At 49.0% G+C, this 11,188-nt stretch overlaps 1 protein-coding gene across 2 annotated transcripts; it reads left to right on the forward strand.

Annotated features, from left to right (window-relative positions):
• The first annotated feature begins 5,474 nt into the window (after positions 1-5,474).
• On the forward strand, positions 5,475-9,392 carry DMRT2 (doublesex and mab-3 related transcription factor 2). 2 transcript variants are annotated; one of them, XM_048051705.2, is made up of 4 exons: positions 5,475-5,729; positions 5,973-6,347; positions 6,428-6,530; positions 8,042-9,392. In XM_048051705.2, exons 2-4 carry the CDS (start codon positions 5,991-5,993, stop codon positions 9,097-9,099), a joined length of 1,518 nt encoding a protein of 505 aa, XP_047907662.1. In that variant the 5' UTR covers positions 5,475-5,729; positions 5,973-5,990; the 3' UTR covers positions 9,100-9,392. The 2 variants fall into 2 exon arrangements, with proteins under 2 accessions (XP_047907662.1, XP_066844490.1); XM_066988389.1 differs by lacking the exons at positions 5,475-5,729; positions 5,973-6,347 and adding an exon at positions 7,317-7,398 and having other exon boundaries at positions 6,448-6,530.
• The last annotated feature ends 1,796 nt before the right edge of the window (positions 9,393-11,188 follow it).

Genomic DNA, 11,188 nt, shown 5'->3' on the forward strand with positions numbered 1-11,188 from the left:
CCTCCAAAAAATTTGGTAGGAAGGATATGTGGACCAACCATAGTGTACTGGGAAACTCCTTGGATATCTAAAACTTTGCCAAGTTCTGTTTGGGGTACTTTAAATATCTACAATGTAAGAGTTGCATTTCCAGAGTTGTAGTGCTACATGCTGTTATCTCTGTGCTCCAAGTAGCTTTTGGTTCTCCTGGTGTTCTTTCATTAAGAGCCAAGCCTCAACAAAGCAAAAGAGAACAGATGCAGAAATACTAGCTGAGAATGAGAAAACATGTAGAAGTAGGGTCAGATTTTGTTTGTATAGCTGTGGAAACCTCTGTCACTTCAAACAACATCTAAAATCTTGTGGAAGGAGGCCCTGTGCCCTTAAGTCCTTCCTTTTAAGCATGGGAGGAGTTTGAGATGTATCAGCATCACTCCTTCTGTGTTGGTAGTTCACCTCTGGCTTTCCTGTTTCCTCAACTGGTGTCAGAGGAACCAGGTGGGTGTGAGTTCACAATAACTGCATGTGCCCATGTACCATAGCTACAGCAAGGCAAATCTGACTTTCAGGGTAGGTTCTCAGAAGGGTAGATGGCAAAGTCCTCCAGAAAGCTTCAGTGGAAAGGTCACAGGAGTATTACACTGTATTTTCTGCAATTTTCTGAGCCAAACCTTCTCACTTTCTCACAGACATGCTGTGAGGTCTGAACACATCATCCTCCTCTGCCGCCTTGGACATTTGCAGGCTTTGTAGTGGACCTGTAACAAGCAAGAGTCTAAGGCTTGTACTCATATGGTACAAGGTCTCACTCTGTAAATGGTTCCATAACCTTCCCTTTTAGTAAGAGTATAACGAGCAGTGTGGCCTAGGTACCTGAATATATTAATATGGCCTGAGTCTGTCTGGCTTATTTTAAGTGATATATTGCCAAATCCTGATGTTATTTTTCATGCTGACTAATACCTCAGGTCATCCTATTAATTTCAGTAAGGCTACTCAGACAGCACAATGCTACCAAGGAAATGAGAACACAATCTGGCTAGTTATGGTTATGTGATTGAATTTTTACCGCTAAGCACAACATAGCCTACCCAAGTAATTTGATTTAGCAGGTGTCTTACTGGCATTTTAAGTATTTTGCATATGATTATAATGCATCCTGAAGGGGGACAAAAAAAAAAAAAACACTAAAAAACCAACTTAAACATTTTATTACTAAGACTTCTTGCTGTTCTGCTAAAATATGGCAATCAAAAAGACAATTTATGCTGCAGAGACTTGACCTTTCCTTTCCAGGACTGTAAAATAAAACCCCAAACCCCTCACTTTCTGCATCTGGTTGACATTTGAATAAAACTGCCAGAGTGCAAACAAATTTTGAGACAACATCTCCAGCAAACTCTGCAGTGACTCTAAAAATATGCTTGGCTAGGTTACTTTTTAAGGCCATATGTTCAAAAAAAGTAAAACCTAAAACTTCACTAGAATTTATTGCAACAAGAGATTTGCCAAACTACTTAAGACATTTGGGAAGATTATAGTGAAGTACATTAGTTGCTGACTTGACAATTTGCTATGCTCACTGCTTGTGTGTTGGATTCTTGATATTCAAGCCGAGAGCTGATCCAACTTTCTAGCACATTTTAGCAAGAAACCTGCCAAATGTCTACTGGCTTATTAAATGCTGACAAACCAAAGGTCAGCCTTGTTTATGAGCTACAGCAAAGCTGCTGTGGATGGCACACAAGCCCTTCTCATGGTGTTTTTCTTGTTCAGACTCAAACTTCCAGCAGAAGATTGGAAAAGAGCAGGTTTGGACTTGTTTTGGCTCAGAGTATCCCTAGGTCTGTGCCGACGTCCCTTGGCCCCTCACGTTGAGGCTGCAGAAGAGGCAGCTCTATTTCCACTGAGCCATTTTCCCTCCTTGCTGCCTCTAATGATTACCATGCCTGTGTGATCTCGTTTGCAGAGCCAAGGGCCAGAAAGCATCCCTGTTCATGGGGAGAGCCCCCAGGAGGGCCTGAAACCAGGGGCAAACCTTCACACCCCATGCCTCCTCGCTTCTTCAAGGCCACTGCAGGGCAAAAGGGGCTGTGGATGGGGAACTCTGCTTCACTCTGTGCCTGATTCAGAGCTTTCTGTGTCCAAGGAAAACTTTCTGTTGACTCCTTCAGACTCCTGATCAGATGTTCTCTCACTTGCCCAAGGTGGCAATTCTGCTTTACAAGCACCCCGCTCACCTTTGCTGCTTTTGATTTCAATCCAGCTTTACACGACTGGAGATTATCCTGGTATGATACACGAGTCTCCCTGTAAAGGCTAACCCTTGCCCTCCTTGCCAAAGCAAACATTCCTACAAAGACAGGGGAATCACTCTCACAGTCCATAAAATTTGCTTCCATATCATGCTATACAGAACGCATTGCTGTTGACGTTTCTTACATCTTTATTATATGAATTTATTGTATTTGCTTGACTGACATGCAGGGTAACAGAAAATTCCTCCCCTGTACATAAAACTGATTAAAAATAGAAAACATGCTTGTTTAAAACACAAGCAGACACACAAAAATGAAATTGCTCATTTAAAATATTTTAATGCACAAACAATTTATAAAGATCTGTGACACTGGCTTAAAAACCTCATCGAGATTTACCTCGCTATAAGTGCTATTTAAAAGAGACTGAGAGTGACTTCAAAAAAAAAAAAACAAAACAATATAAAACAACAACAGAAAAACCTTACGTTTTTATGGAAGATAACTGCGGAAGAAATTAAGCTTGTTACTGGTTGGGCAGAGCTGGAAAAAAAATTATTATTTTTTTTAATTTTAATTTTTTTTTTTATTTTTATTTTTTCCCGGGAATTGAAATCATCTGGAGATTCTCAGCATCTTCCCTGCAGCACGCAGAGGATGTCTAGAGGTTGCTGGGAGGAGAGGTCCCTCTGGCAGGGCCCGTGTCCTCAGCCAAAGCCGTGCTGCTGCGGGCCCGTGTCACGGCGCTCCCGGGCAGGCTCCGGGGCCCCGGGTCGGGAGCAGAGGTAATTTGTTTCAGATTAACTGGTAACATCTCTGGCCAAACAAGCGGCGGGGATCTCCCGCGTTTGGCAATGTAATCTGCTCCTGGCGGCGCGAAGAGAGGGCAGGATCAAAGCATTCCTCCCGGGGAAATTGCCCCCGGGGTTGCCGTTTGGTTAGCCTGCCCTAACCCCGCTAATAAATTTCCTGGGAGGAAGGGAGGGCCGGGAGGGGAGGAGAGGAGCCGAGAGGCACCTGCACCTGCCCGCCCGCCGTCCCCGCGGCACGGCACGGCACGGCACGGCACGGCGATGGAAAGCAGGGACCGGCGCCGGGCGACGGCTTTCCAGGGAGCCGTTTTTGCAGCCCTGCAAATGCCCCCGAGCTGCTTTTTCCTGTTCTCCACCCGCAGCCGCCTGTGAGATCTGGGGGGCTGTCCGCGACACCCCCAAACAGGGTCCCCCCTCGCGGCAGCTTTTCATCGCCGGTCCCCGGGGCTCATCCATCGCCGCTGCCGTGCCTCCCATCCCCGGTGTCGTGTCCCCCAGCCCCACTGCCGTGTCCCCCAGCCCCGCTGCCCACCCCGGGGGCTCCCCAGCCCTGCGCCGGTGCCTCCCGGCGCCGCATCACCGGTGTGGCACAGCGTGGGAATCGGTGCCTCTCCCGGCGCGGCACGGCACGGCACGGCTCACAGCACCACGGGCCAAAAGGGGACGCGGAGCTGGAGTCGGGGTCGCCGCCGGAGGTGCGCTCGCCGCCTCTTCTTCTCGGCCAGAGGATGAGTGCGGCTGGGGGGAGGCTGGAGGGGAGCGTGAACGCCCCGCGGAACCGAGCACGAACAAGAGGAGAAGAAGAAAGTTATACAAACACGCTTTAAAATCGTGGCTGGATTTCACAGTTCCCTGTGGATAAAGTAAACAGGAGGCGAACTGTTTTGTAATTTACTCCAGCGGCCCGCAGGATCGTACTTTGTAATTTGGTGTCAGTTTACAAGCCAAGGGGACTTCTGTTTCCTAACCTAGCAGGTCCTTTGTCATGCTTGTGCCTTTTAAGAGGGACCTGAAGGGGGAAAGTGGAATTCCTCGGGTATTTGCCTTTTAGTCATGCTTGTAAGTCAAACAGTAGCCAGGCTCTCTTTGGGGATGAATAATACCTGCCGTCGGGGATGCGCTTCCCTCTCTCCCCTCTCCCGACCTGAGCGCTCCGGGGTGAGGCCCGAGGGGCACAAACGCTGCCCCGGGACTTGGGGTGCCCGTGGGGTGCCCGGACACCTCGGTCGAGCTCCGGCTGCCCACACCGGGAGGCGGGGAAGGGTCCCGCCGCTGCCGGGGACCCGGGGCTTCCCCGCGGCCGGCAGCCCGTCTGTGCGCTCACCGGGAGCGGGTGTGCGCGTTCATCGTGTGCGCGCACTGATCCGTATGCATCGCACACGGGGAAACAGTAAGATATTTGTCCTTCCAGCAGAGCGGGGTGGGTTGTACGTCCTGCATATCGTTAGCTTTTCTACCCTGATGGGAAACTGGTGCTGCCGAGGTGCCCTTTTAATTTTTATTATTATTATTTATTTTCTGGGGATACCCTGTTTACATTCACCATCTCTTTCTTCCTTTTCCCGGTGAACAAGCTGGTCGAGGTGTATTCTGTCCACTTCTGTCCCTGTTTGCACCGCACTCTACAACCTTGCTGGCAGCACGACCAAGGCTCCGTGCGCTACCATTTCGATCTCTCCTCGTTTTTGGAGACGAGCGGCATTCCGCAATTTCCGAACAGCAGCCTCCGGCAGGCAGCGGCTGCAGAAAGCTATTCAACAGCTGAGTGCTCTGTCGGAAATGCCGCTAAGGGATGTTAAGAAGTAAACGAATACTTTTGCCCCTCTCGATTCTCGATAGGGCAGGGAAACCGCACAGATCCCGCTGAGTTTTCAGCCTCGAAAAAAAACAGCGATTTCCACCAATTCCCTCCCCTTGAGCGGGACAAGCCACGGGAACCACGGCGAACGAAAAACGCGCTGTTCGCCCCCCCTTTCCCACCGCACCCCTGCCGTCCCGACACCCGGGCACCACCTCTCCCGCGGGGATAGGGCTTGCTGCCCGCCACCTCCACGCGCGACCCCGTTTTTTTCCATTTTTTTCCGTTTTTTCCATTTTTTCCCATTTTTTTCCCATTTTCTCCCATTTTTTTCCATTTTTTTTCTCTTTTTTCCCTCCCTGCCCAGCCCTAAAACGCAGGTCCCACCGCTCCCCCCGCCTGCTGCCCCGCTCGTCTATGCGGTGCCGGGGGTCGTTTTGGGGGCGATGGGGCAGCGGCGCCCCCCGCCCCACGCCAGCACCCATGGGTGGGCGTCGGGCACCCCCCGGGGGGGCGGGGCGAAGGCGTCGCGAGCCAATCAGGGCGGCGGCCGCGGGGCGCGGGCCCAATGGGCGGTGCGGGCGGTGCTGATAACGCGGCGGGGCCGGGGCGGCGGGCGCTGTGCCGCGGGGTGGGCGCCGCGGGACGGGACGGGACCGCGACCGCGACGTCGCTGAGACAGCCCCTCCGGTGGCGGCGGCAGCGGCAGCAGCAGCGGCCCCGCACCCGGCTGCCACCCGACGGCTGCCACCCGACGGCGCGGCGTCCCCGGGAGCCTTGCGGCCAAGCCCCCCGGTGGTCGTCGGGCTGCGTTGTCCGTGCCAGCCGGTTCCCCCGCGGGCTGCCTGCGCCTCCTGGCGGCCCCCCGGGCGCTTGACTCGGGTAAGTTGCAACCCCGGTGCGGCGGGGAGGGTGGGGGGAGCTCGGGGTGCGGAGCATAAGCTCCCTCGGCGCGGCTAACACCGGGCTGTGCGGGGAGCGGCGGCACCCCGGGGTGCCCCCGGCCGCTCTCCGCGGCTTCCCGGGGAAGGGGCGCGGGGGCAGGCAGCAGGTGGGGTGCCCAGCGGGACGCCCCGCCCGGGGGCAGCCCGTCGGGGGCGGACGGCCTGACCCCTGTGTTTGCAGCCGCGCCGCCGAGGAGCCATGTCCGAGGGACGCGCCGCCGGCGACTGGGAGATCGACGTGGAGAGCCTGGAGGGGGAGGCGGCCGAGGGCCCCGGCGCGCCGCGGGAGGAGGAGGAAGAGGAGGAGGAAGGCGAGGAGGCGGCGGGGGCAGCGGCGCCGCGGCGGGGCGGCGGCGGCGGAGCCGGGGAGCCGCGTAAGCTGAGCCGCACGCCCAAGTGCGCCCGGTGCCGCAACCACGGCGTGGTGTCGTGCCTCAAGGGCCACAAGCGCTTCTGCCGCTGGCGGGACTGCCAGTGCGCCAACTGCCTCCTGGTGGTGGAGCGGCAGCGGGTGATGGCCGCCCAGGTGGCTCTCCGCCGCCAGCAGGCCACCGAGGTGAGGCGGGGACGGGACGGGGCGAGACGGGGCCGGGCGGGCGGCCCCGGGCTGACGGCGCTGCCCGCCCGCTCTCCTAGGACAAGAAGGGGCTGGCCGGGAAGCCGGCGAGCCTGGAGCGCAAAGCCGTCTACCAGAGGCACGTCCGGACGCCCAGTCTCCTGGCCAAGAGCATCCTAGAAGGTAAGACCCCCCTCACCGCCTTCCCCGGGGTCAAGCCCCCGGACCCCACGGAAGCCCCGCTCCGATCCGTGTCACTGACACGGGCGGAGTTCATCGCGGCCAAACGCGTGCCCTGGGGAGGGGTCGATGTGGCAGGGTCGTAGTGGCAGAACTGCGGCTGGCAGCCCCCTCTCCGAACCCCCAAATTACGCCTGAGATGTTAGCAACGGCGACCTGAAATCCGAGAGTTACTGTTACAAGCTGGCGTGCTTTTTTCGTGGCTACCCGGCGCTGTTGTTGTGCCGTGCGGGGTAATTCCTTCGCGGGAGTGTTTTGTCTGCTCACGGGTAAATCAATTCGTTTTCACTTTAAACTGATAGCTTAACACAGCGGCCCTGATTAGTGCGTTATCAAGAGTAAGATATACATGACGGGCCCCCCCCCCCCCTTTTTTTTTTTTTTTTTTTTTTCCTGCTGAAAATCGTAACTGCAGTAGCAGGATGCTTTAAAGATCTGTATTATAGTGAGAGGGTGTATCGTCTGTTCTCTGTCTCTTCAGATCAAGCCCAAGTTTGTTTTCCATGTCTGCTTTTATTACTTTCCAAATTGTATCCTTGTAGAGTGAATCACTGCAGTTCTCAAATATAGCTTTTCATTCTTTTCAAAATAGAAAGCTCTTTTCTTAATCTGTGCAAGTGCAATTTTGATTTTGTCCTGTTAAAAACCTCTGTTTTTTTTCTACAATTCACACTTTAAAAAAATCTTTCCTCTAATTTATCTTAACTTTTTCTTTTTCTTTTCTCCTAGTTCTCCTTGGAATTTTCTACTGTCTGTAACAATATGTTCATAATGATTCATCTTTAGAGAACAGAAATGGCAGCAGCTATAGGTATAGATATCTTCCTTGGAAATGGGGAAACTCCTGTGAGAGGAGTGGGAGTGAAAAGAAGCAAAATCCTGTTCTCCTTACTCATGTAATCAATTCCATTAATTCAATGGGATTACTTGTCTGGGTAGAGCGAAAAGGATTGGACCCTATCAGTTACATTAAATGAATCCGGTTAGTTAAATGTGCTGGATTTTTGTTTTATTTTAGTTCAGAAGAAATGAAATACTTGATGATTTTCCATATTAGTTAAAAACGTTTACCTCCTTAAGCTGCATGATGCAATACCAGTCAGAATGCATAGCAGGGTTTTGCCTTTTTTTTTTTCTTTTTTTTTTTTTTTTGCTTAGCCTGCTGTTTTGGAATTGCTGTTGTAAGTCGCTGTTCAGTTCTCCAAAGGAGGCTACGCATGTCAGAGTAGTGGGGCTCACTCGTCTGCACGGAGGAACTTGTGCTGAACGTGCCTGATGGTGGAGGGAGCTGAGCCGCTGTGGCGCAGTGACTTTGGCAGGAGCTGATGGTGCCTGGGGTCTGCAGCAAGTGCTCAGTGCCTGGCAAGGCTGGCTCCAAAGGGAGCCCTTTTACAAACACAGCTTTGATGTTTTTCATACACGGCTCATTTCCTAATGCTACTTTGTTGTTTTAGGTTACCGTCCTATTCCAGCAGACCCGTACTTGGGAGGGAATTCACCCTTGCCACCCCCTGTAAGTGACAGGATGAGAAAGAGACGAGCTTTTGCTGATAAAGAGCTGGAGAACATTATGCTAGAGAGAGAATATAAAGAAAGAGAGATGATGGAAGCTACGCAAGCAGCTGCCCTCTTTCTCCCTAACCGCATGGTGCACGGAGCTGAATACAACTCGTACAAAACAGCTTTCAACCCTGCTCAAGTTGATGCTCCAAACAAGGAGTTTTGCAACTTTTTACCAACCTGCCTCGATCTAACCATGCAGTATTCAGGACCTGGCAACATGGAACTGATTTCTTCAAATGTCAGTGTAGCTGCTACCTACAGGCAGTATCCCCTGTCTTCTAGGTTCTTAGTGTGGCCAAAATGTGGCCCCATTAGCGATGCTCTCCTCTACCAGCAATGCCTCTTAAATGCTACTACTGTCCAAGCTCTCAAACCTGGAGCAGGTTGGGATGCCAAGGTCTCGCAGATCCAGGACTGTCCAAACACTGAGCAGGACATCATGTCTCCAAAACTGGAAAATGCACTCATACTGACCCACACGCAAGACATTCAGCAGTCATGTAGTGAGATACAATGCCTTCCTCAGGAAGCTCGGGAGAGGTCAGCTTTCTCTCCTCCAAAAAGGACTTTCTCTCAGATTTCTGATAAGGATTCTCTGGCTCCTCAAGAACAGGTATTAAGCAAGGTCAGCAAAGACACTACCAAGCCCTCTCCACCACTCAAATACAATCCATTTCAGTCGCTGTTCCCGCAGACATTTCCGGACAAATCTGGAGCAGAGTTGAGAACATCACTTGTGAAAGAGACTTCCGAAGAAGCATCTAAGAAATACAGAGATTGCAGCACTAAAGAGAACCCAAAGTGCAAGTTTACGATAGACAAATGTGCAAAAGACTTTTTTGGGGCCAAACAGGCCACAACAAAACTTTCAACAACTGAGCCACTGTCATTTTCAGTTGAATCCATCCTTAAACGACCTTCTTCTGCAGTTGCTAATGTCTCTCAATAAATAAATTATACTTTCTGTGTAGAGAGTTTGTATGCTTTGTCTTCTGCAAAATTGCTACTGCCTGCTTTTTCTCTTAAAAGATCTGTAAAGAGGAATTTCTGCTGTAAATGGTAATTTTTTCTCTTTTTTTATATTTTCTTAAAATGATGTACATAACTTTGCATGTTTTCTGAGGAAAAAATATATTTTTTAAAATTAAAACTGCATGTAGACTGTAAATTGTTCTTTTAAGCGGCACTTCAAACCGTTTAATAAAATGAAAAAAGCACAGATACGCTTTGCCACACCAATAATATTTCCTGATCCCAATTTTGTCTCTAGTCTTTTGCAGACAAGTATGCTCTACTTTCAGAACATACCTGTTCTTTTATCAATGTACTTACTAAGTTGTCTTGATGGAGTAAGTGCTCCCTGCTTTGAACTTTCAGTAACTGAGAGAAGAGGTGCATGGACATAGTGTGAATTGGAAGACTTTTATTAAATTCACTTTGGATCAGATTCCAAATGCCTGTCTTACTCTAAATGGGAAGTGCATACTAGGATAAAGCGTGGCTTATTCCATGCATCTCTACAAAAGTTTCTATTCCTAAAGCAGAAGAGTTATTAGACTGTGTTTGAGGAGAGTGGCTGTAGTGAGATATTGAATAAGAAGTCTATTTCTTTGTAAATTCAGTTTTTGAATAAAAAAGCTTTTTTTTTTTTTAATTTATTTTGATGTATGTATTCAGATGACTCGTTCCTCTGGATTTCCACCCCTTAGAATATTTCCCTTCTAAACAAGTTTCACCTTTGACTAGCAGGAGTCTGAGATTCTTGTGCAGTGGTAATTGAAATGACCTTCAGGCTGTAAAAATGATGCACAGAATCCTCACTGCTAATGAGAAATTAAGTCATGATCTCTCAGTTTTGTAATTCTACGTCCTTTTGCTGGGATAGTAGGAAGAAATGAGATCAGCCAGTAGAATTTACCTGGTAACTTGAGGTAACAATTAAGGCTGTAGGAAAAGGCATTACCAGCTCTCATGATGACTGAGCTTGAAGCTTTCTAAATTTGTTATTTTTAAAGTTTTTCCCTGTTAAAGTTTTTCACTGTTACCACTTCTACTTACTGCTAGTCCCTAGGTTACCTTTCTTCCTTAACACTTTAATCCGGCAAACACTCAGTTTAAATTCAGCTGTTTAATCCAGCTCACTCAGTTCAAAGGAGCTGTGATTTGTTCCTAATCTTTATTATTTTCTAAGAACAATTTCAGTTCAGTATTTGTGAGCAGAATGTAATATTTTCTGATTTTATCACACTCACCGTAAAACTTAAATGATTATTTTGCCATAAATAAATCTGAACCCGTGAACAACTCCTTCCGTAAGTATCTCTGAAAGTGTTTAGTGTTTATGCTGGGAGTGGTGTCGCTGACAGGCAGGTCCCTTTTCATGGGTGAGATGAGTCATCTGCCATGGGTGCTTTTCTCAGCCACTTTTATTTGATGCTATTTCCAGTCACTTTGTTAAAGCGACAAGCTCTGCCTTTTGCTTGGAGAAAACACTTTTTAATGCATTTTACATAACTTCTGCATTTTGCAAAACATATTTTGTAAAATCCACTAACACTTTCTATTTCAGGAATATAAACCACTTTGTTTTAACTTGACAGAATCTTGGACACTAGCTAAAGTTTCACTTTTCAAAAGCATTCCTGCTGACCAGATTTTGCTTACCTGACAATATATTTCAAATGCATTGAAATGCTTTTCACTTTTTCAGACTCTGTTCTTTACTCAGTTGCCATTAGAGGGAGTTTTAACTTACTTGGGAGCTGAAGCTGCTCATTAGTCAGTTTAGTAGTCAGACTGAGCTAAGCATCTTTTATCCAGAGTAAACGGAATAAAATTCTTTGCTTTTTATATTTGTTTGCTTTTGCCACAGCTTTCCTTCATTGGCTTAACTGAACATAAAATACTAATGCAGAATTTTAATTTGAGCAGGGTTCCTTTGTTGTTAAAAGTATGATTTTTTAAAAATTTATTTATTTTTTTAGCTGGCATAAACTAGGTCGATAGATGAAAGAGAGTTCAGCAGACTATGTAGTGAA

The sequence above is a fragment of the Anser cygnoides genome, chromosome Z, assembly GCF_040182565.1.
Source record: "Anser cygnoides isolate HZ-2024a breed goose chromosome Z, Taihu_goose_T2T_genome, whole genome shotgun sequence".
NCBI lineage: Eukaryota > Metazoa > Chordata > Aves > Anseriformes > Anatidae > Anser > Anser cygnoides.